General features: G+C 33.4%; 1 protein-coding gene across 1 annotated transcript in view; it reads right to left on the bottom strand.

The window, feature by feature from the left end:
- The window catches only part of LOC100474216, a 161,995-nt gene that overhangs the window by 124,187 nt on the left and 10,432 nt on the right, over positions 1-27,376 (bottom strand). Inside the window, exon 2 of the mRNA XM_019804940.2 lies at positions 24,085-24,207. Within this exon, the coding sequence (XP_019660499.2) occupies positions 24,085-24,207 (123 nt within the window). The remainder of the gene's footprint in view (positions 1-24,084; positions 24,208-27,376) is intronic.

Genomic DNA, 27,376 nt, shown 5'->3' with positions numbered 1-27,376 from the left:
ACAGAAAAGCACAATGAGTTTATCTCAACTTACCAAGAAAAATGAATCTCTGGAGAATTGGCATTAAATCCTGTGGTTTGGCTTGTCTCAGCTTTGATGGATGTCCTATTACCTATGTTCCCGTAAGTAGAGGAATTAAAATTAAATGGCTATACTGGATGTTTTAAGGTTATCATGACATTAAATACTCACTACTGGCATTAAAAAAGGATTAAATTACATTTTAAAATAGAATGATGCAAATTGACAAGGAATGAAATAATTAAACTAAGGAAATCTATTATGACACATCACTTCTAATATTCCTTAAGATATCTTAAGGTGTATTTAAAGTCAAACAAAGAGAAAAGATTCTGTAAAAATTGCCTGTTGAATGATTAGTGTCTTATTTCCTATATTTAATGAAGGTATCTTACGTAACTGCTTTAAAAAAATAGTTCTTGAGTACTTAGGAAATAAGAAGGCTTCTGGGGAAATTGCAATTCTAACAACTAATTTCTGTGGCATTCCTACTTTCAAAATTTTAAAAATATATGTAAAGGAGACACAAGCCCACCTATTTTAGAAAAATTTTGGTAAAGAAATTAGTCTGGGGGTGCCTGGGTGGCTCAGTCGTTAAGTGTCTGCCTTCAGTTCAGGTCATGATCCCGGGGTCCTGGGACGAGCCCCACATCGGGCTCCTTGCTCAGCTTTCCCACTCCCCCTGCTTGTGTTCCCTCTCTCGCTGTGTCTTTCTCTTTCAAATAAATAAAATCTTTAAAAAAAAAGAAATTAGTTTGTACCAATAATTAGTATTGTCATTTGGATGAATATACTGAAAGGACAAAACAAATTTTTGTTAAAAATTTTGCTTTCTTTAGAATCATAACTGGTGTGTGTGTGTGTGTGTGTGTATGTGTGTAACAGGCTTATGAACTTCAAAAGCTTGAAGGGATAGAGAATACGTTTATTTTATTGTTTTAGTGATTGGTACTAGAATAAAGCACGTTTTATAATTTTTCAATAATTATCACTACTCTGATTTTTTTCAATATTCTTACTTAAGATGTATTTTTTATTTTTTATTTATTTTTTATTTTTTTATTTTTTTTTTAAAGATTTTATTTATTTATTCGACAGAGATAGAGACAGCCAGNTGTGTGTGTGTGTGTATGTGTGTAACAGGCTTATGAACTTCAAAAGCTTGAAGGGATAGAGAATACGTTTATTTTATTGTTTTAGTGATTGGTACTAGAATAAAGCACGTTTTATAATTTTTCAATAATTATCACTACTCTGATTTTTTTCAATATTCTTACTTAAGATGTATTTTTTAGAATTATTTCAAATTTACCTAAAAATAAAATGAATAGAGATAACTCAATTTGGAGCAAACTATCAAATATAATATTTTTTCATATATCTAAAATAATCTGAATTAATATAAAATAAAATATTTGCCATATAAAAAAGAAAATATTTCATGGAAATAAAATATTTCCCTATAAAAATAAATGGTCCTATATGCTACAGTACTTTGTATTTAATAATTACTAAACAGATATTTAAAAAAAGGAGAAGCATTATAATTCTATTTTAGTAGATTTGATAGAGACCAAAGAGTTTATTTTTCTTAAGCTGTAGGATAAGTGTAAGAAACTACACTAATCATTCATACCCAAACAGTAGAAAGAGTTTACTAGCTAAAACTGCAGCATCTGTTTGTCATTAAAGAAATAGAGCAGAATCATGTGAGAAAATGATTTACCCAGGAAATGGGCTGGTCCTAATTGAAGTGGCGGGGTGGGGGGGGGAATCACAAGAAACACACATCATCATTGTATTTTGCACTGGCAGTGATAAGATCTACTTAAAGTGTTTCATTTTAAACTGGTCTGTGTGGAACTCTAACAATGTGTAGACTTCACTCAAGAGCTACGATTATTTTCAAGGCTCGGTTAGATGCTCTCATTCTCTTTATTTTCAAAAAGAGAAGCTTTCAGTTTATTGAATTTAAAAGTTGATGAGACCAAAGGAAAAATGGCTAAAATAAACTTGAAAAACAAGGAACTAGGGTGCCTGGCTGGCTCAGTTGGTAAAACATGCGACTCTTGATCTTGGGGCTGTAGGTTCGAGCCACACTTTGGGTGTAGAGATTACTTAAAAATAAAATCTTTAAAAAAACCAAGGAATAAATGGCAAATGGAGACACAAGTACACATGAGTATAATTTTGCTCTACAATTATCTAGAGCAATGCATGTTACATATTTTTATTTTTATAGACCAAGTTAGTCTAGAACCCACTAGTGCCACATAAAGTCCTGGAGGGCTTTAATAGTATGTAAAATGACAAAAAAAAAGTTAAAAATTTGGAGGAAGAACTGTTTCTCATGTCCCTCCTCTGGATGATTTATCCAAGCCTTCATTAGCTACCTACTTACTGGCAAGAAGGCCATTAATGGCAGGTAGCGCCTGTGCCCTTGTCATAGTTGATCATGGGAATCACTTTTTTGAATTCACCCATGTTTAGTATCCAAATCAAGGTCATCCACCCATTGTCACATTAGAGACCTGGCCACATCCTAAGTTGTTGTGTGTAAGCGGGGCAGACTCCTTTCTTCACAGTCCTCTTTTTGTGTATATCATGGAAGCTGCATACAAGCTTGAACCCTTCAACTTCTTAAACTCAAAACCTTAGTGTCCTCTTCCATCTCCGGACCGAAAAGATTAATTTTCTCATAATTCTAAAACATAAACTCTATTCACTGGTTGTCAGAAGGAGTAGCTGTAGGGACCTTTAAGGAAAGTTCAGATTTCTAAAGATTTCCTTTCTCCTTTTCAGTGTGTAAGTAAAAAGCAGATTTGCTTTGTTTTCCCCTGGTAAATCCACAGCAACTGATAATGAACCAAGACAGAAGTGCTTGTCTCATTCTCCCTGCACGTACAGTCACTTCTCATTATTCATGGTAGTTATGTTCTATAAGTTCTCTACAAATGCTGAATTAGTGAATACTGAACCATTGCTTCCAGGCAAAATACAGAGTTTGGTTCTTGCAAGCTTCTACTCACAGCATTTTCATCAGCCAATCAATAATTGTGTTTTATGTGTGTTTATATTAGATAAGATGGCTTATCTAATATCTATTCATGATTAATTAACATTGAACTCACAATAAACATACAATATGCTTGAACAAACCTTATCTAACATATGTATTTTATACATAAGGCACATCACAGCTTTCTTGCACTTAGAACACTAGACAACACTTTAGCATTATGCTTGGGTGCCATTTTAAACAACAAAAAAAGCACAAAATAAGGAAAGGTGGCACTGAATAGACTGTAGCAAGGACACTTGTTTACAGTATGAGAGCCAAAATGAGGCAGAGTGTGGCCTTGTTCAGTCACAGTTAGGAAGATGCACATTGGCTGATTCAAATTTTTCACTGCTCTGCACATGTCCACAAATGACCATGAAATCTATAAGTATTGATTTTGTGGTTACATTTTAATTTTAGTGAGTGGGCAAATTTGCAAATATGAATCTGTGAATAATGAGAATTGACCAAAAATATGTATGTATTAATAATTATTACATATAATAATATGCAAGAATTATTATATATGTGTAGATTATCACAATTATGTGAATTGCTTTGGCCTTATCACCACACTGAGAATTATTAAGCCAAGTGCAATAACTGATTATATACATTAAAATAATATTTGGCAACTACACTTACTTGCTTTTGATCACCAAAGAGTATTACTAAGTCTCAAAAGAGTTGTACAGAGCTGAAAAACATAGAGAAATTAAAGAGGGAATATAATTTTATAGGTCATAGTAAAAAACTAACTCAAAATGGACTGAAAATTTATTTATTCAAAAAAATAATGACTATGGGGAAGTCAAGGCACATGAGCACTGACAAAATTATAACAAAGTATGAGAAGAATATTGCTATTATTGATGACAAAGGTGCTACGTGAACTTTGGGTCACATGGAAGGTGGAAAAATTAACCTGAAGATCCACCAAATATAAATTCAAAATTAGTAAGTAGTTCATGTAACATTATGACATAAGCCAAAATTATTTATTCATTCATTTATACATTTATTTATTTCAGTGATATAAAATGCCACAGTTTCCAAGAGCTGTTGATTATATTTGAGAATCAGTTCTGTGGAAAGAAGTTTTCCAAATTTAATGAGGAAACACAAATAAAGGAGAAAATCTTTCCTAGAATGTTTTTTAATAGTTTTTAGGTAGGTAACGAGTTATATAATAGCTTCGTAATTTAGTGTCACTGTGCTTGTACTCTGCCAGAATTCAGGATTCTGTCCCATAGCAGAATGAGACAGGCAGATTCACAAGTAGACATTTTCTGTGGAATAGGACAGGTAGTGGGTGAGGTAGCCCAGTGCACATCTTGGCAATCAAAATTCCATCTTTCTGAAAAGGATGGGGACTTCATAAGATGAACAGTGGAATCTTTCCTGACAGATGCATGGAGTAGAGTGGTAGTTATTCTGATATGTCAGCCTTCAGAACTTTGGTAGACAACCCACTGACTTTGCATGGTCTACTGGGACCCCAAAAAAGAGTATGGCATGCTTTCTGTATCCTAAGGCAACCTAGATAATAGGTAATTTCAAAATCCGCACTTGGAGCAAGGGCTAAAGCAGACTGAGTTCTGAAGGTCATCAGAAACAGGTAATCGGGATCAATCCAAAGCAAAATTACCTGATTTTAAAGCAGAGCAAAATCACATCCTAATTGAGATTCAGTTAGATCAGGAAATTTGAGAATATGTGAACATACAAGTACCACATACACAATTTCTCTGATAAGAAAGAAAGGAAGGGTTTTGGGGAAAAAGTTCCAATAGAGAATTCCTATGCCAATCTTTACTGGAGTGTGGTGCAGGATCGTGAACAGTGATAGCGGGCTTTGGGTATGTGTGGGACATTCGGATGTCAGGTCTTTGTACTTCAGAGAGAAACTGAATTGTATTTGACTCATTCGCCTTTTCTCTGAAGTTTTCTATATCCACTGATCTGTATAATGAAAAATAGACCATTATAATGTTAAATACTAAGCAGTCTAAAATCTTGGTAAGTTAATATTTCCAAAATTAACTTTCTAGGCTTCTAATCCTATATCTCAGCAAAAGCAGAAAAACAGTGTATGTGTAAATTCATAGCATAATGTGCTCCTATGGAGTATATAGATGTAAACATCTTTGTACCATTTAAAGTGAATAATATTGAGATTTTTTAAAAAGTAGCACTCTGTTCATGGAAGTGAGAGAAATACGACACTTCTATAAATTTTGCCAGAGTAATAAATTAAGCACCTCTATACAAAACCAAATGTTCCAACACTGTATTAGAGTGAACATAACCTCTTGATAAATATCCGACACCATCCTGAAGACATCTTATTTTAAGCAATTAAACATATATTCCTCAAATTTCAGAGTATTTTACTATGATGTCAAGTCATCCTCATATAAAGTTTTCTTGCCAGCCTGCTGTACCTTTTACATGCTTGAGATAGCCGTCCTTCAGCAGGCACTAAAGTATTTCATTTGTAATTTGTAAATCCCCTTATGGACTGTGACGATGAAACTACTTGCTAATGGTATAAATGTGAGACTGGGATTCCAAAAAGGGGGAATATATGTGAAGCTATTTAATCTCAAACTACTCTATTAATTTATTTATTTTCTTTTAGGATTAGTCATAACACTAAAAATGGAGACAGTATGAGAGTGAATTTCAGTATCATTTCAAAAATGCTATTTTTGTGTTAAATATATGCTAATCAAATTTAATTAATTTAAAATCTTGTAATAGGGTGTCAACTTAAGAAAAATTAGAACTTCTGTCAATATCTCCTAGAATTGAAGAAGTGTTTATAGTGCATTTGGGCAGTTTTGTTGCATTTGGTCTCATTGTTTCAAATAAGCAAAATAAAGAAAAGCACCTTGATTATTTAAATTTATAGAAAATGTAAATTAAAGTATTTATTATTATTAGCTTAAATTCAGCACTTAGGAAATAACATTTGACTCTTAACATATTTTAAGAGATGTTCAAATCTTTGAAAATATTCCACAAGATTTAGAGGGCAAAAGCCAGTTTTTGATTGAAAATAATGAACATGACAAAAAGTGGTCTATAAAAATATAGTTTTGACCTTGGGTTTGGTGATGAGTTTTTAGATACACCACCGAAAGCCAAATCCATGAAAGGGAATGATTTAAAAGTTGGACTTCATTAAAATTCAAAACTTCCATTCTGCAAAAGACACTGTTAAAAGAATGAAGACAGCTCCAAGCTAGGAGAAAATGTTTGCAAATCACATATCTAACAAAGTACTTTTATCCAGAATATACAATGAATGAACACTTAAAACTTATTAAGAAAATAAATTACCCAATTAAAAAATGGGCAAAAGATCTGAACAGACAGCTCACAAAAAAAGATACACAGATGGAACATAAACATATGAAAAGATACTCAGCGTCATATGTCTTTAAGGACTTGCTAATTAAAACAACTACAAGCTACCTCAACACACTTATTAGAATGGCTAAAGTCAAAAACACTGACAATACCAAAGCTGGCAAAGATGGAAAGCAGCAGAAACTCTTACATTGCTGGTGGGAATGCAAAATGTTACTACTTTGGAAGGAAGTTTGAGAATTTCTTACAAAACTAAATATACTCTTACCATACGATCCAGCAGTCGCACTCCTTGGTGTTTACTCAACTGAGGTGAAAACTTGTGTCCACACAAAAATCTTCACAGAAGTGTTTATAGCAATTTTATTTATCTTTGCCAACACTTGAAAGCAACAAAGATCTCCCTCAATTGGTGAATGGATTAAAAAAAAAAAACCGTGTGCTAAGTGAAATATGTCAAGCAGAGAAAGACAATTATCATATGGTTTCACTCATTTATGGAACATAAGAAATAGGAAGATTGGTATGAGAAGAAAGGGAAGAAGAAAGGGGGGGATAAACAGAAGGGGGAATGAGCCATGAGAGACTATGGACTCTGGGAAACAAACTGAGGGCTTCAGAGGGGAGGGCGGTGGGGGATTGGGATAGACTGGTGATGGGTATTAAGGAGGGCACATATTGCATGGTGCACTGGGTGTTATACACAAACAATGAATCATGGAACACTACATCAAAGACTAAGGATATACTGTATGGTGACTAACATAATAAAAAATTATTATATAAAAAAATTGTGTGATACATCTATATAATGGCATATTATTCAGTGATAAAAAGAAATGAGCTATCAAGCCATGAAAACAGAAAAGAGGAAACTTAAATGCATGTTGCTAAGTGAAAGAAGCCCCTCTGAAAAGGCGACATAGCGTGCAATTCCAACTATACGACATGCTGGAAAATGCAAAACTGTGGAGACAAGTAAAAATATCTCTGGTTGCAATGGGATAAGGGAAGGAGGGACAGGTAAATAGGTGGAGCACTGGATTTTTAGAGCAGTGAATATATTCTATATGGCATAGTAACAATGGACACGTGTCATTGCACAAAGAGTGAACCCTAATGTAAACTGTGGAATTTAGTTAACAGAAATACATGAATATTTGTTCATTAACTTTAACAAATGTGCCACAACATTATAAGATGTAATTACAAGATGTAAATAGTAGGGGAAACTATGTTGTGGGGAGGGGGCCGTAAATAGAAACTGTACTTTATGCTTAATTTTTCTGTAAACCTAAAACTACTAAAAGCTCTATATTTATATATAAATTATCTATACATAAATTGGTTGATTTTATTTTTATATTATATATGGTATAAATTGTTTTGAGATTATTTAATTCCTATTATTCTGATGCTCTTTATAAATGGACACTGAAGAAAATATTGTAGACACTGCATTATCTTTTCTTCAGCTATGTTTGATTATAAAAAATTCTAATACATTTTAATTTTTTTTCTCATTCAGTTTTGACTTCTTTATATTCACCTTCAGAATGAAGCATATCACTTGGTTCCTTCTCTGTAATGAGGTTTTTCCTTTTCTTTCTTTCTTTATATATATATATATATATATATATATATATATATATAATATATATACCACATCTTCTTTAACCATTTATNATATGCAGGGAGAGAGAGAGATAAAGAGGGGGGGAGGGAGTAAATGAACAATGAACATTACTTATAGGCCAGTCACTATGCTTGGCACTGGTAACAAGAAAAATTAAACCACAGTCACTCCTTTTAAGAAAGATTGGTAGGAGAAGAAAGGGATAAAGAAAGGGAGGGGTAATCAGAAGGGGTAATGAACCATGAGAGACTATGGACTATGAGAAACAAACTGAGGGCTTCAGAGGGGAGGGGGGTGGGGGAATGGGATAAGCTGGTGATGGGTAGTAAGGAGGGCACATATTGCATGGTGCACTGGGTGTTATACACAGCTAATGAATCATCAAACTTTACATCAAAAACCAGGGATGTACTGTATGGTGACTAACATAATAATAAAATATTATTATTTAAAAAAAAAGAAAGATGTGATGTCTCTGAGGGAGATAGATAAGTAAGTTGATACAGATAACTTTCTTCATTTATTCATTAATGCATCAGAATTTGACTACTGGGTGTTTATGATATATCAGAAACTACTGTGATCTCTAAAGATTGGATATACAAAACAAATATAAGAAACAAATAAATAAGACCATGTCAGGGCTAAGTGCCATGAGGAACATAAAACTAAGTGATAAACCTTCAAATTGGCCATGATGGAGCAATTGATACTGGGCAATACTTCTGACTATAAACAATTATAAAACTAGTCAAAATATGTGAGGCAGTTATTTTCCAACTTTGGTACAAATGTGAGATTTACAATCTTTATGGATTTCTCATGTGGGGCAATTTTCAGACTGTGGTGAGGGAAGGTGGAGCCCAAGCTGAACACAGTGTCACATTCAACTTTGATGAGAGAGATCAGAGTTCATGACTGTTTGGGTAGCTAATATTCATGTGTTTGATACTAGAAGAGAGAACTACAGAGAACAAACTCCACAAATTTGTATGTAAATCCATTCTAGTCGTTGGGAAAGATCTGAGTTAGATTTCCAAAGTGTGGGACTCTATGAGGCCTAGCCATGAAAAATTGTTAAAAGGTTGTGAAATTACTGGAAATACATTGCTATTCACTAAATCACAAAGTGCTAGAAGGCACAGAAGTTCTGTCATGCTGGATTATAGAGAACATAATGACACTGGCAGTATTCACTGATCGCTCTAGAAAAACCAGGCCTTAGGAGTTGGATTACTAGAGCCCTAGAGAAACAGTTACACTAGACATCCTCTAGTAAAGTTTAAAAGCAATCATTCAATGCTTGAAACTGATCTACTGGTAAATTAACTGATTGCCAGAATAAATCTTGGTAGTCTCTTATAGAAGAAACCAAAATCTGGGAAAAAACTGAGGGTTACAGAAGGGAGGGGGGTGGGGGGATGGTGTAACTGGGTGATGGGTATTAAGGAGGGCACGTGTTGTGATGAGCACTGGCTGTTATACACAACTAATGAATTGTTGAACACTCCATCAAAAACTAAGGAGGTACTATATGTTGACTAATTGAACATAATAAAAAAAAAAAAGAAAGAAACCAGAATCCAGACTGTCAACATACAAAATCTAAAATACACAGAATAAGGGGGCCTGGGTATCTTGGTCAGTTAAGTGACCAATTCTTGATCTCACCTCAGGTTGTGATCTCAGGGTTGTGATCTCAGGGCCGTGAGTTCAAGCCCCATATGACGGGGGGGGGGGGTTCCTTAAAAAATAAAATGAAATACACAAAATAATGTAAAAACTAATACATGTGCAAAGAAATGACCCATTTCCAAAATAATAGCCAAAATAAAATTTGAGATGAGGCAGGAGTTTAGTTATCACACTGGACCTAAAATAACTATTAAGTATGTACTCAGATTTTTTAAATAGTTTTTTATTTGAATTCCAGTGTGATTAACATACAGTATTTTATTAGTTTAAGGTGTACAAAACAGTGAATCAACAGTTCCATATATTACTCAGTGCTCATCAAGATAAGTGTACTCTTAATCCCCTTCATCTATTTCAACCATCCCCCCTACCAAACTCCCCTCTGGTAACCATCTGTTCTCTAGAGTTTCTCTTTTATTTTCCTTTGTTCATTCGTTTTGTTTCTTAAATTCCATATATGAGTGAAATCATATGGTATTTATTTTTCTAACTGGCTAAGTGAAATAAGTCAGAAAGAGAAAGACAAATACCATAGGATTTCAATCATACCTGGAATTTAAGAAACAAATGAACATGGGGGGAGAAAAAGAGAGGCCAAGAAATAGCCTCCTGACTATAGAGAACAAACTGATGGTTACTGGAGGGGAAGTTGGTGGGGGACGTGGGGGGTGTGTGCGGCATCGGTTAAACAGGTGATGGGTATTAAGGAGGCACTTGTGATGAGCACCAGGTGTTGTATGTAAGTGATGATTCACTAAATTCTACACCTGAAACTAATGTTAAGTAGCTGGAATTGAAATAAAAACTTGGAAAAAGAAAAAAAACCTTAAATTCCAAATATAGGGAAAAATGCAATGGATTTCTGTACAGTGATTTTGTATCCTGTGACTTTGCAGAGTTCATTTATCAGTTGTAGTAGTTTTTTTGGTGGAGTCTTTAGGCCTAGTTTTCTATATATAGTATCATGTCATCTGAAAATAGTGAAATTTTATTTCTTCCTTACCTATTGGGATGTCTTTTATTACTTTTTGTTGTCTGATTGCTGTGGCTAGGACTTCTAGTACACTGTTGAGTAAAAGTGGTGAGAGTGGATATCCCTGTCTTATTCCTGACCTTAAGGGAAAATCTCTGTTTTCTCCCCATTGAGTATGATGTTAGCTGTGGCTTTTTCATATAAGGTTTTTATTATGTTGAGGTATGTTCCTTCAAACCTACTTCATTGAGGGTTTTTATCATGAATGGATGTTGTACTTTGTTAAATGCTTTTTCTGCATCTATTAAAATAATCATATAGTTTTTATCCTTTCTCTTGTTGATGTCATGTGTCATATTCATTGATTGATGAATATTGAACCACTCTGGCATCTCAGGAATAAATTCCACTTGATCATGGCGAATTTTTAAAAATATGTTGTTGGATTCAGTTTGCTAATATTTTCTTGAAGATTTTTGCATCTATATTCATCAGGGATACTGGCCTCTAGTTCTCTTTTTTTGTGGTGTCTTCATCTGGGTTTGGGATCAGAGAAATGCTGGCTGCATAGAATGGATTTAGAATCTTTCCTTCCCCTTCTATTTTTTGGAATAAGTTGAATAGATTAGGTATTAACTCCTCTTCACATGTTTGTTAGAACTCACCTGTGAAGTCTCTGGTACTGGACTTTTGTTTGTTGGGAGCTTTTTGATTACTGACTCGATTTCATTACTGGTAATCGGTCTTTTCAAATTTTCTATTTCTTGCTAACTCAGTTTGGGGAAGCTATATGTTTCTAGGAATTTATCCATTTCTCCTAGGTTGTCCCAATTTGTTGGCATATAATTTTTCATAATATTCTCTTACAATCATTTCTATTTCTATGGTGGTTGTTGTTATTTCTCCTCTTTAATTCATGATTTTGTTATTTGAGTCCTCTCTTTTTTTTTTGACGAGTCTTGCTCGAGGTTTATCAGTTTTGCAGATCTTTTTAAAGAACCAGCTCCAGGTTTCATTGACCTGCTCCATTGGGTTTTTGTTTGTTTTGTTTTTGTTTTTGTTTTTTAGTTTCTATATCATTGTTTCCTGCTCTAATTTTTATTATTCCTCTCCTTTTGGTTTTAGGGTTTTTTTTCTAGCTCCATTATGTGTAAGGTTAGGTTGTCTATATGAGATTTTTCTTGCTTCTTGAGGTAGACCTCTATTGCTATATACTTCCCTCTTAAAACTACTTTTGCTCTATCCCAAAGACTATGGACCATTGTGTTTTCATTTTCATTTCTCTCCATGTAATTTTTTATTTTTTGTTTGATTTCCTGGTTGACCCATTCATTGTTTAGTAACATGTTATTTAGCCTCTGTGTATTTGTGCTCTCTCCAGTTTTTTTCTTGTGTCTGATTTCTAGTTTCATAGCTTTGTGGTCAGAAAAGATGCATGGTATGATTTTGATGTCTGAATTTGTTGAGACTTGTTTTGTGGCCTGTCACTGTTCTATTCTGAAGAATATTATGTGTGCACTTAATAAGAATGTGTATCTCCTTTTTAGGATGGAATGATCTGAAGAAATCTGATAAATCCATCTGTTCCACTGTATCATTCAAAGCCACCATTTTCTTGTTGATATTTTGTTTGGATGATCTAGCCATTGATATAAGTGTGGTGCTTAAGTCCCCTACTATTATTGTATTACTATCAATCAGTTCCTTTATGTTTGCTACTTCCTACTTTATGTAATTGGGTGCTCCCATGTTGTGTGCATAAATATTTATAATTGGTGGATCTTCTTATTAGATTGTCCCCTTTGTTATTATATAGTGTCTTTCTTTGTCTCCTGGTACAGTCTTTATTTTAAAGTCTACTTAGTCCAATATAAGTATTGCTATCTTCGCTTTCTTTTCATATTCATTTGCATGATAAATGTTTCTCCATCCCCTCATACTCAATCTGCATGTGTCTTTAGGTCTGAAATGAGTCTCTTGTAGGCAGCATAAAGATTGGTCTTGTTTTTTTGTGCATTTGTCATCATATGTTTTTTGACTGGAGTGTTTATTCCCTTTACATTCAAAGTAATTATTGATAGCTATGTATTTATTGCAATTTTGTACTTGCTTTATGTTTTTGTAGTTCTTTTGTGATCCTTTCTTCTCTTGCTCTCTTCTTTCATGGTTTGTTGGCTTTCTTTAATGATATGCTTGGATTCCTTTCTCTTTATTTATTTATTTTTGCATACCTATTATTGCCTTTTGATGTGTGGTTACTATTAGGTTTGTATATAACATCTGCTGCAAATAACAGTCTGTATTAAGTTGATGGTCGCTTAAGATTCAACCCATTCTTTACTCCTCTCCTCCCCATGTTTTAGATATATGTGGTGTCATACTTTGCATCCTTTTATTTTGTGAGTCCCTTGACTCATTTGCACAGATATACTTATTTGTACTGCTTTCGTGCTTCCTACTTTTCTTACTCTTACTTATGGTCTTTCCTTTCCCCTCAAAGAGTCCTCTAATATTTCCTGTAAGGCTGGTTTAGTGGTCATGAATGCCTTTAGCTTTTGTTTGTCTTGGAAACTCTTTATCTCTTCTATTCTGAGTGATAGGCTTGCTGGATACAGTATTGGCTGCAGGTTTTTTCCTTTCAGCATTTTGAATATATCATGTCATTTTCTTCTGGACTTCAAAATTTCTGCTGAAAAATCAGCTGATAGCCTTATGGTATTTCTCTTGTCTTTTTATCTCTTGCTGTTCATAAAATTCTCTCTTTATCATTACTTTTTGCCAATTTAATTACTATTGCATTGGTGTGGACCTACCTGGGTTGGTTTTGTTGGAGGCTGTCTTTGTCTCCTAGATCTGGGTTTCTGTTTCCTTCCCTGGATTAGGGAATTTTTAGCTATTGTTTCTTCAAATAAATTTTCTGTCCCTTTTCTCTCTCTTCTCTTTCTGAGATTCCTATAATGTAAATATTATTACACTTGATAGAGTCATTGAGTTACCTAAGTCTATCCTCATTCTGCATAATTTTTTTTCTCTCACCTGTTCAGCTTGATTACTTACCATTACTCTGTCTTACAGTTTGCTAATTCATCCTTCTTCTTCCTCTAGCCTACTATTTTTTCCATCTAGTGTATTTTTTTTTGCATTTATTGTGTTCTTCATCTCTGATTATTATTATTTTTTATTTCTTTATAAGGGTCTCATTGATGTCCTCCACTCTTTTCTCAAGTCCAGTGAGTATCTTTATGTTCATTACATTAAATTCTATATTAAGCATATTACTTATATATATTTTGCTTATGTATCTTGCTGTAGTTTTGTCCTGTTCTTTCTTTTGGGACATATTCCTCTGTCTCCTCACCTTGTCTAAATTTCTGTGTCTGCTTCACTATTTTAGGAAAGTCAGCTATATCCCCTGCTCTTGAATGTATGGCCTTATGAAAAAGAGGTCCTGTAGTGCCCTGCAGTTCAGTATCCCCTGTTCACTAGAACCTGGTGCTTCAGGGGTGTCTCCTATATGTGCTGCATGTGCCCTGCTGTTTTGTCCTGGCCACTTTTCCTACAGTCCAGTCATTTGCAGTGGTTCCCTTTGCCCATTGTGGGCAGTGTTTGGTTCAGTATCCAAAGAAGATATACAAATGGCCAATAAGTACATGGAAGGATGCTTAACATTTGTCACCAGAGAAAGTCAAATAAAAACCATAGTAAAATAGAACTTCTCATCCACCAGGATGGCCAAAATAAAAAAGGTAGATAATAATAAGTGTTTAAAAGGGTATGGAAAAATTGAAACTTTTATATATTGCATATGGGAATATAAAATGGTGCAGCCACTTTGGAAAACAGTTTGGCAGTTCCTCAGAAAGATAAATATAGAGTCATCATATGAACCAGAAATATACCCTTAGGTATATATCCAAGAAAAATGAAAAGATATTCTCACAAAAACCTGTACATGAACATTCATAACAACATTATTCACAATAGTCAACTTGTGGAAATAACCCAAACTGCCATCAATTGATAATAGATATACAAAATGGTGTATAACTCTACTACAAAATATTATGCAGCAATAAAAGGAATGAAGTACTGACATATGTTACAACCAGAATGAACCTTGGAAACATATGCTAAATGAAAGAAACAAGTCATAAAATATCACACAATGCATTATTTTTTATATAAAATGTCTGTAATGTATAAATCTAGAGACAGAAAATAGATTAGTGGTTACCTAGGTCTGGGAAGGGTAGTGTCACAGAAATGGAGAGTGACTGCTAATAGGGAACTGGTTTCTTTTAGAGGATGAAATGATCTAAACTGATTGTGATAATTATTAAACTATGTGACTATACTAAAAACTATCAAAGTGTACTTTAAATGGGTGAATTAGATGTATAAGACAAATGCAAATTAAAAATAAGGAAAATGAACTAATTTCTCTTGGTACAAAGAGAAAAAGAGATTACACTCTCTCTTAGAACACTTACAGAAAAGGAAAAAAAAAAAACGTAATTGTGAATCTTCTCTCTGCCACATTTTTTTCTCAAAACCTGGCAGCCATCTCTTTAAAATGTACTAATTACAAAAGATAGCACCCATATCTTCTGTTTTCTGTGGGAGGATAAGAATCTAACTTTAGCTGATGCCAGGCTCCAAGTTACAAATGTACCTCCTATAATAAAGATATGAGTAATTTATTTTCCTTTTTAAAACCAGTTAACAAACACAAGTGGCTACCCTAATTATAAGATGAACTTAGGATAAATCATGTGTGACAAATGATGATGTCATGTTTTTACTTGGGGAATAGTTATCATTTATCATGAGAATATGTATGCAACTGGATGCATCTGCTTGGCCATGTAATAGGATAAAATTTCTTTCTGTCTTTGCAATCGCTTTAGCAGATTGCCTGTAATGTGCACCACATTCTACTTTAATGCTTATCCAATAATAAAACAGTTTTTTCTCTCTTCTACTTTTGTGGAGAAGGCTTTTGGGTTGGCAGATTTTATTTTTAATTATATTTCTCTAGCATGCGGTATGTGAGTCATATCTTAATAAAGCTGTTATTTTAAAAATGAAGACTACGATACATCACTTTACTCTCTTTCATTTATAATATCATTGTCAAATATTTTCTCTACATATAATGAGAAACACATTAGGCTCTGTTATAATTTTTGCTTCACCCACAAACATAATTTAGAAAGCTGAAGAGGAAAAGGAAAGTCTATTTTATTATATTCAATCATATTTTTGCTCTTTCTGTTCTTGCTTCCTGATGTTCCAGCATTTCATTCACCATATTTTTACTCAGGCCCTGGATTAGTTGGTTCAGGATGCCATAAAAAATACTATAGACTGGGTGGCTTAAACAACTGAAATTTATTTTCTCACAGTTCTGAAGGCTGGAATGTGAGATTATGGTACCAGCATAGTCAGGTTCTTATGAGAGATCTCTTCCTGGCTTGCATGAAACTACCATCCTGCTATGTCTTCATATGGCAAAGAGATATTGATAGAGAGTAAAGAGAGAGAGAGAGAGAGAGAGAGAGATCTTCCTTTTTTATAAAGCTACAGTTCTATTAGGACTGTATTAGGACTCCCTCTTTATGACCTCATTTAACCTTAATCTCCATAAAGCCCCTATAACTAGATTAAATCACACTGGGGGTTAAAGCTTCAAAATAGATATTTGGGAGAGACACAATTCAGTCCAGAGCAGGCCCTAAGGTTCCTAGCCAGTCTGCTGCCTTCTCTTCAACTGTCAGTGTTGTCTTATGTTGTTTTATATATAATGTCTAGGGATTTTAGTTGTGTTTAATGGGAAGAAAAAGGAATAGTGTATCTACGGCATCCTTCCAGAAGCAGGAGACTACCCAGGAATAATTTTGATTTCTACACTTCACTCAAACTAGTAAAATGTCAACACCAGGAGACTGATGAACAATATATAAATAATGTAATATCTATAGCAATAACACAAATAAAAAGGAGATCTTCAAGCCAAGATGGTTTTACTGGAGAATTCTACAAACATCTAAAAAAGAATTGTCATCATTGAAGACATTGTACTAAGTGAGATAACTCAGAAAGAGAAGTACAAATACTGTATGTTATCACTTATATGTGGAATTTAAAAGCCAAACTCATAAAAATAGTGAATGGCGGGAAAGGAAGGAGATTAGGGAGATGTTGTGTAAAGGTACAAGCTTGCAAATAGTAGATGAATAAATTCTGGTGATTTAATGCACAGTATAGTGGTTATTGTTAATAATACTGTATTATAAATTTCAAAGCTGCTAAGAGACTAGATCTTAACTTCTCACCACATAAAAGAAATGATAATTATGTGACATGATAGAAGTGGTGCTAACACTATTATGGTAACCATATTGCAATATATAAATGTATCAAACCTACACATTGTACACTTTAAACTTACACAATGTCGTATGTCAAAAGTGTCTCAATTTTTAAAATTTTTAAAGAATTATAAATAATTCTACACAATCATTTCCACAAAATACAAGAGGAAAGAGTAATTCCCAACACATTTTATGAAGCTATTTTTAACCTGATACCAAAAGCAGATATATAAAAACAGATATATACAAAAGCAGTATATAAAAAAAGAAATCTATGTACCAATAAATCCCTCATAAATATCAATGCAAAAAAACCCTAAAATACTATCAAATATAAATCAGAAATGTAAAAAAAAAAGATAAAATATGACTGATAATGGTTTTATTTCAGAGATGCAAGGCTGGGTTCAATATTTGAAAATCAATTAATGTAATCTTCCTAATAGGCAAAAGAGGGAAAATTGCATGATAGTATCAATAAATGCAGAAAAAGTATTTGACAACCTTAATAGTATTCATAAATTCTTTTAAAAAATATAAATACAGGGTACATTCCTCAACTTGATAAAGAACATCTACAAAAATACTATAGCTAATATCATAGCAGTGGAAGAGTTAATACCTATTCTCAAACTATTCCAAAAAATAGAAGAGGAGGGGAAACTTCCAAATTCATTCTATGAGGCCAGGGTGACCCTCATCCCAAAACCAGATAAAGACACCATAAAAAAAGAGAACTGTAGGCCAGTATCTCTGGTGAAAATAAATGCAAAAATCCTCAACAATATATTAGCAAACCTAATCCAACAATATTTTAAAAAAGTCATTCACCACAATCAAGTGGGATTTAGTCCAGGAATGCAAGGGTGGTAAAATAGTCACAAATCTATCAATGTGATACATCACATCAATATGTGAAAGGATAAAAACCATATGACCCTTTCAGTAGATGCAGAAAAATCATTTGACAAAGCACAGCAATCATTCGTAATAAAAACCCTCAAGAAAAGAGGTTTAGAGGGAACATACTTCAACATAATAAAAGCCATTTATGAAAAACCCACAGCTAACTTCTTCCTTAATGGGGAAAAACTGAGAGCTTTTCCCCTAAGGTTAGGAATAAGACAAGTATGTCCACTCTCACTACTTTTATTCGACGTAATACTGGAAGTCCTAGACACAGAAATCAGACAACAAAAAAGAAATAAAAGGCATCTGAATCAGTAAGGAAGAAGTAAAATTTTCACTATTTGCAGGTGACATGATACTCTATATAGAAAACCCTGAAGACTCCACCATAAAACTATAAGAACTGATAAGTGAGTTCAGTAAAATCACAAGATACAAAATCTACATACAGAAATCTGTTGCAGTTCTATACACCAATAATGAAGCACCAGAAAGAAATTAAGGAATCAATCCCATTTATAATTGCACCAAAAATAGTAAGATACATAGGAATAAGCCTAAACAAAGAGGCAAAAGGCCTGTACTCTGAAAACTAAAAAAATTAATGAAAGAAATTGAAGGCACACAAAGAAATGGAAAAAGATTCCATATTCATGGATTGGAAGAACAAATATTGTTAAAATTTCTGTAGTACCCAAAGAAGTCTACACATTTAATGCAATCCCTATCAAAATGCCACCAGCATTTATTTGGAATTGGAATGAACAATCCTAAAATTAGTGTGGAGCCACAGAAGATCCCAAATGCCCAAAGCAATCTTGAAAAAGAAAAGCAAAGCTAGAGGCATCACAATTCTGGACTTCAAAGTATTTTACAAAACTGTAGTAATCAAAACAGTATGGTACTGACACAAAAAATAGATACATAGATGAATAGATCAGAAAAGAAAATCCAGAAATAAACACACAACTATATGGTCAATTAATCTTCAACAAAGCACAAAAAATATGCAATGGGAAAAAGTCTTTTCAACAAATGAATGATGTTGGGAAAACTGGACAGCAACATGCAAAAAAAAAATGGAACTGGACCACTTTCCTACACCATACAATTCAAAATGGAAAAGCCCTAAATGTGAGACCTGAAGCCATCAAAATCCTAGAGAACACAGGCAGTAACCTCTTTGACATTAGCAGTAGCAACTTCTTTCTAGGTATGTGTACTGAGACAACGGAAACAAAAGCAAAAATAAACCACTGGGACTACATCAAAATAAAAATCTTCTGCCCAGCAAAGGAAACAATCAACAAAACTAAAAGGCAACTCATGGAATGGGAAAAGCTATTTGCAAATGACATTTCTGATTAAGGGTCAGCATCCAAAATATATAAAGAATTACACAACTCAACACCCAAAAAACAAATAATACAATTTAAAAATGAACAGAAGCCACAAATAGACATTTCTCCAAAGAAGACATACAGATAGCCAACAGACACATGAAAACATGCTTATTATCACTGACCATCAGGGAAATACAAATCAAAATTACAATGACATATAACCTCACACCAGTCAGAAGGACTAAAATCAACAACACAGGAAACAACATATGTTGGTGAGGATGTGGAGAACAAGCAACATTCATGCACTGTTGTTGGGAATGCAAACTGGTGTAGCCACTGTGGAAAACAGTTTGGATGTTCTTCAAAAAGTTAAAAAAAGAACTACCTTACAATCCAGCAATCATACTATTTACCCAAAGAATAGAAGAACACTAATTCAAAGGGTTATATGCACCTGTATGTTTATAGCAGCATTATTTACAAAAGGCAAGATATGGAAGCAGCCCAAGAGTCCATCAATTGATGAATGGATAAAGAAGATGTGGTATATATATATACAATGGAACATTATTCAGACATAAAAAAGAATGAAACTTTTGCAACAACATGAATGGAGCTAGAGATTATAATGAGATGCAAAGTAAGTCAGTCAGAGAAAGACAAATACCATATGATTTCACTCATATGTGGAATTTAAGAAACAGAACAAAGAAGCAAAGGGGAAAAAATAAGAGAGAGGGAGAGACAGAGAGATAGAGACAACCCAAGAAACAGTTTCTTAATTATAAAGAACAATCTGATGGTTACCAGAGGGGAGGTGGCTGGGGGGAATGGGTTAAATAGGTAACAATTATGATTGTGAAACTGATAACACACTGAGTAAGTTAACAAATATACTGATATATACATACACAAATGAGTTAAGGGATAAGTAAGTAAATAAATAAAATGGTAGAAGTGGACAGTCTTACTAACTAAATATAGCTCTTTAATTCTAAATATAGGAAAAATATAAGTTACAAAAGCATTAATGAATGCTGAAACCTGAACATAAAATAATGATGAGCAAGAGGATATTTATGTACTCTTGAAGTAGCTCCATATAATTTATTAATTTTAAGAAGGAAAATTCTAATTTTATAGGGGAAAACCTCAGCAGACAAAACCTTAACCAAATGTTTAAAGAAACCATTATTGATTTGGGGACAAACCGTCCTCATGTGTCCCTTAAGTGATGCACTGAAAAGGACAAAACATCACATTTGTGGTATTCCTGCAAAAAGTGCACAACCTAACCTAATCATGAGGAAACATTTGACAAACCCTGAGTATATTCTACAAAATAACTACACTCTTCAAAGTGTCAAGGTCAAGAGACACACAGAAATGTTGAAGACATGTTCCACATAAAAACAGAGTAAAGAAGTATGGCAATAAATGCAATATGTGATCCTGAATCGAACTTGGACTGAGAAAAATAAATAGCTCTGAAGGAAAATATTGGGCAACTTCACAAAATTTGAATATGGGCTCTGGGCTAGATAATAGTAGTGTGTTAGCAATTGGGAACTCCAGAATAGAAGCCCTAAATTTTAGTGTTCATCCATTTCCACGGACTAAATACTCTCACCATGACTGGTTTCAGCCTACCAACAGTTTAACAAAGTGTGTACAAAATTTCTAAATGTGTTTCGATCATCCAGCTCCATCAAACCATTAGAACAGTATTCTATCAATTTAATTTTTTAGAATTTTATTTTAATTTCTGTATAGTTAACTTACAGTGTTAAATTAGTTTCAGATATACAATATAATGATTTCACAATTGTATACGTCACTCAGGGCTCATCATGATAAGTGTACTCTTAATTCCCTTCACCTATCATAACCATACTATCAGCGCATAAGAGAAAGCCTTTTTTTTTCCTTAGGAAAATCTATTAAAGTACTTATAAACACAGAGAAATGTTTCCAAATTACCTTCAAGTGGTGCAGAAAAAATAAGTTGTCTTTATGTGTATTTTCACAGAGATAACAAGAAAGCAAATGAAGAAAATGTAAATGATGTACAAATGTGGGTATACAATATCTAGGGGTTTCTTTATTATTCTTGTAATTTTTGTAGGTTCGAATATATTATTTTCTATTATATGTGTATTAAACAAATTATATATTATATAATTGCTAAGTATATATTTTAAAGTACTTGATAGAATAGAAACTGTTGATGGGGTGCTACTTTATGAAATGTGGTCAAGGAAGGACTTTCTGATATAGTGGCATTTTAGTCGAAGTGTGAATGATGAGAAAGCCAGTCATATCAAAATCTATGTTATGTGTAAATTATATCTCAAAAAATCTGGGGAAAATAAATTTAAAAAAGAAAAAATCTAGTTCAAGATTTTCGGCCAAGAATGCAAGTGATGAAAAAGCATTGGGACTGAACAAAATAAAGAAGAATGGAAGGAGCAGGGGTTTGAGAGTTGGGAAGTAAATCTCTCTGTATCATAGCTCAGGTAAAAATTAATACAGAAGATATACATATGATGTTTTCATGAATTTTAAATTATTTTTAATTTTATATATAGATTGTAAAGACATTGATAATATGGATATAGGACAAATATGTTTATCCTATATCACCTATCTCAGGACCATGCTAGAAAAATACACTTAAAAAGTGATGGGCACTGGGTGTTACATGCAACTAATGAATTGTTGAACACTACATCAGAAACTAATGATGTACTACTACATATGCTGGCTAACTGAACACAATGATAAAAAAAAAGAGTCTCCCTCTCCCTCTGTCCCTCCCCCCTCAAATAAATAAATAAATAAATAAATAAATAAATAAATAAAATCTTTAAAAAAGTAGTTGTTGGCACATTGCTTGGTATCTCTTATTTTACTTTAAACCAGGTCACCTGTGTATGAAAGTGTTACATTTTTCAGAATATAGATCAAATAACTCAAATTTCAGTTAAGCTACTACTCTTTTTCATCCTTTCTTACTTCTGTTTAGTAAAAGCAATTGATGTCTTCTGAGGTGAACATGACATGTGAGTAAACTTAATTGCGTTACTACATCATCTGATACTAGTTTATAGCTGAACAGTCATTGGGTCAGAATAACAATGGTATTATGTACCATCATGAGAAATTCGCTCTTTATAGTGACAGGGAAAGAGAATACACTTTGAAACATCATCTTTGGATTGCATAAGCCTTCTGCTTGAACTTTGCTGTGCTACATTTAATTATTTTGTAAACAAATTTTAAAGTTTGTAATTATTGGTGGGTGTTTCTTATCTTTTAAATATTCATTACAGTTGCTTCATCAGGAAAGGTTAAGTACTTGAGCTAATAAGATGTATAGTCTAATATTTCTAAGGAGTTTGCCAAAACAGTTAATAAGCCAATAAGCATGAGATCTCATTTCAAGGTCACAGTCTTGGTGAAATGGGCCAGTATAGAACAGGTTTCTGCTTGTCATGAAAGAAGCAGTATAGGAAAAAAAAATACTGTAATAAGACTGGACACTGGTCACTGACGAGAGCAGCAGAAGTGGGCATCTCATTTTTTCCATGATATTTTGAAACATGTCTGCTCTCCAGATCTAAATTAAGTTCTTAAATAAGAATTCAGTTATAGTTAAGCTATGTTCTAAGGGAATTTAAAAATGCTGCAAACAACTGTAACTATTCTATTCTATAGTCTTTGCAAGGGATGCCTTGAGACCAATTTGAAATACTCAGAGAGATGGGCAATTTTTGACACTATGTTTTTCTTCACTCACTGAACCCTAAAAAAAATCTTTCTTTTGAGAATTATATTACATTGATATGTCTATTGGGATGAGGCGGGGGAGGGGAAATCTTACCCCTTACTTAATCTATGAGTATATCCACTGATTGTTTGGAGCACATGTTGTAATATTTTTTCACATGTCAACTAATGGGCATAAGCCATATAATTGATTTTATTTGTAGACCTTGTCTTTCATTCCATCAATATATCACTACATACTGAAGTTAATGATTTTCAATTCACAATTATAATTATGCAAATCATGATTTATCAAAATCCTAGGTAAGCGAAGTAAATGTATTTTCCTACTGACTAAAGATTTCCTACTGACTAAAATTTCATCAGATTTTATATTTCTTAACTGCAGTTAAAATTTTACCCTAAATCTTCTGTTATCTAATCTTGAATGGTTTTCAATAGTTTTAAAATTGAATTTTTCCTTGTTTAAGTCATTAATACTTCTGGAGTTTGTTTTTGTGTAGAGTGGAAAGTAAATCCCTATTATACCCTAACACATACAGTCATTTTTTACCATCATCATTTGAAGTATCCAAAATTCTTCCAATGATTTATATGACTTATGTCATATTTTGAGTTCCCGTATCACTGTTGGATCTGCTTCGAGGCTCTTTATTTGTCCTTTTGACTTGGTGTTACAACCCCTGTGCTAATGGCACATGGTTTTAATTACTGTAACTTTATAATAATTCTTACTTATAGTAGGATAGTCTCATTCCATATTCTTCTTCAACAAATTGACTGTGGCTACTCTTGGACATTTATGCGGTTTAGAATCTGTTAGTCGCGTTCCATAAACTTCTTGAGAGATTTTTAAATGAAATTACATTAAATGTAGAGGTCAACTTAGAAAGAGTTGACCTTACGTTGGTGTCACAATAAACATGACATAACATTTTCATCGAATGAGCTCCTTTATTTTCTAAGCAAGCTGTCCATAATATATGAGACCGATCTCTTGTTTCTACTTCAGTAATGGCGATGGTGGTCTAGAAGTCAATAAACAAATGTATATGAATTGTTTCAATGTTTTTTTTTAAGTAAATCAATAGCTACAGTTTGGCTTAAAGAATATACAGCTTCCTTTCTCAAAGAGAATCAATTGCTCCACTGTTGATTATTAGAAGTTCGTTCCCCAATCCTTCTGATACTTACTGATAAGTATTATTAAAGTAGGACATAATTTCATCTGAATATCTGGATTTTATCTTTCCCAAATTAAAATATTTTCTTTGGAATTGAGATATTTAACTTCAAAATAGCACCCAGATTTTATACACAGATGTGTGGATGGATAGATAGATAGAAAGATAGAAACACATATATACACACACACTTGCCATTAAACGTTTAAGAGCACTTATTACTTAGGTAAATAAATTATTGAAAAAAATTGCATCTCATGTATATCCTTTGACATTAAAGTGATTGTCTCTTATGATCTGCACCATCTTATCTATAGATTTATCACATAGATTTTATTATATCGCCAACCTGTAGATTATCCTGTAGATAATGCCATTTCCAAACATTGCACAGTAACGTAAACCATCCTTCAATTATATTGTGCTATTTTCTAAAAGGGATACTCATAATTGTTTTTGAATTATTGTTTTCTTAGATGTTTAGATTACTAAGTTATATTTATCTTCTTAAATCAATAAAATAGGATATGAGGCATTATTCCAGTTATACGAATGAAAAATCAGGGACTTAAAGATTAAATAACCCAAAGCAAAACAGCTAATAAATAAGTGGGAGAGGCTAGAAAACTCAGCTGTGTCTGACAGTAATGTCAATATTATTAAGTACTTTTGTATACCATTCTAAAAACAATGAGGGAGAAATAATCCTAACACATCTATAGTTAAATGCTGATTATTCATTTACTGATTTGAGAGACTATTTCAAGTTTAAATTGACATTTTAGTTGCTTGTATAAACGCATGTTCACTGACACTGAAAGACCTTGACAAAACTTGAGGGTCTTAGAACCATACAACACTATCCATGCATTTCTTAAACCAATGTTCACATGTGTAGGAGAGGGAAATGGCCCCAGAAGACAAGTAAAAACTTATAAAACCAGAAATATTTAAAACTAATGGCCTCAATGTGAGTTATATACTTGAGTGTCTTTGAGTTAAGTATGCTTCAGAGAATTTCGATTATTATGTTTTTCTATAGAGAAGGAAGACTTGAAAAATATATCTCATTAGTTATGGAACATACTGTGAGTAGGTAGACTTAAAGGTCAAAGTTCCCACACAAGAAGAATCCATCGATTTAATTCTGGAGTGAAGTAAGGATGCAATAGTTTCAATTATTCCTGAAAAACTATAAGTAATTACCAAAACTAATTATATTGGTCTGGCCTGAGGTTAATGGCTGGCAAAGAGTGACACTTGGCTCTCTACAAAAGACAAACAATTACAGATGTTTGGTTGAACTCATTGTGAATAGATTTTATGAAAATCAAGTTTAAGTTAATATGCATAAAGTTCTGAGTCGGCACTTCAATGGATAATACATGAAATTTTAGGATCAGAGTATAGATATGTTATGGATTAGTAGGAAGCAAAATCACAGTCACACAGAGTAAAAGGTTAACTTTCCAATTTAATTTTCTTGAAGTACAAATTCTTATCAGATGTAAAGTGGCAGCTTAGGGTAGAAAGCAGATGCAGCAATTTTCAGCATAATTTATCTTGGTCCCAGAGTCTCTAACAAGAGGAACACAGAGGCTGATGACATGGATTGCGCAAGGTAAGAGAAGTTCTTGCTATCAAACTGCCACCTTTGACTCAAGTCTTGAATCACCAAATAGAAATAACTTACACCAATAACTGAAATATTTTTGTTTACAAAATTTTTTATTAACCTTGGTTCTTGAATCAAATTCAGTATCAGAAAAGGAACATACTTTCCTAAAGGAAAAAAAAAAGTACACTTCCCTTGAAGAGTATTCTTAACCCCAGCTTTCTGGTGTTCAAAAGAATCCCATTCCCCACCCTCTGGCTGATTTAATGGTCCTTTATCTGGAGATTGAAAGACAATTGGATGACACATGGAGCTGTAAGCCAGACAAAACAGAAAAATTAATTTTCCTTTCAAAAAGGCCTGGATACCTGCTGATATTTTTAATTTATATCTGTTTACTCGGAATTTTTGCTATGCTTTAAAGTGAATGCTTCATAGTCCAACAGTTTGAGTGCCAGTTCTCTCTTATCTACTAACTTTGACGGACCACAGGTTTTCTTTTTTTTATATATAATTTTTATTTTGTTATATTAGTCACCATACAGTACATCCCCAGTTTTTGATGCAATGTTCCATGATACATTATTTGCATATAACACCCAGTGTACCATGCAATTTGTGCCCTCCTTAATACCCATCACCAGTCTATCCCAATCCCCCAACCCCCTCCCCTCTGAAGCCCTCAGTTTGTTTCCCAGAGTCCACAGTCTCTCATAGTTCATTCCCACTTCTGTTTACCCCGCTTCATTCTTCCCTTCCTTTTCCTACTGATCTTCCTATTTCTTATGTCCCACAAATGAGTGAAACCATATGATAATTGTCTTTCTCTGCTTGACTTATTTCTCTTAGCATTATCTCCTCCAGTCCCGTCCATGTTGCTGCAAATGTGTAATCATTCTTTCTGATGGNGTTAGTCACCATATAGTACAATTCCTTGGTGATTCGGGGTCTTTTCTGGTTCCACACAAATTTAAGGGATGTTTGTTCCAGTTCTTTGAAAAACATCATTGGTATTTTGACTGGGATGGCATTGAAAGTGTAGATTGCTCTGGGTAGCATAGACATTTTAACTATGTTTATTCTTCCAATCCATGAGCATGGAATATTTTTCCGTCTTTTTGTGTCTTCTTCAATGTCTTTCAAGAGTGATTTGTAGTTTCTAGAATATAGATCCTTTACCTCTCTGGTTAATTCTGAGATAATGTATGATTTTTGGTGCTATTGTAAATGGAATCGATTGCCTAATTTCTGTTTCTTCAGGATTGCAGTGGTTGAATTTGGGAGGGGTCCTCTCTGCCTCTTGGACATGAATGTTTGTTTCCTTTTCCAGATTAGGGAAGTTTTCAGCTACAATTTGTTCAAATATCTCTTCTAGACCTTTCTCTTTCTCCACCCCCT

This window comes from Ailuropoda melanoleuca, chromosome X (assembly GCF_002007445.2).
Source record: "Ailuropoda melanoleuca isolate Jingjing chromosome X, ASM200744v2, whole genome shotgun sequence".
Lineage (NCBI taxonomy): Eukaryota > Metazoa > Chordata > Mammalia > Carnivora > Ursidae > Ailuropoda > Ailuropoda melanoleuca.
The sequence above is the reverse complement of the archived record's forward strand: the minus strand, read 5'-3'. Positions and strand labels throughout refer to the sequence as shown.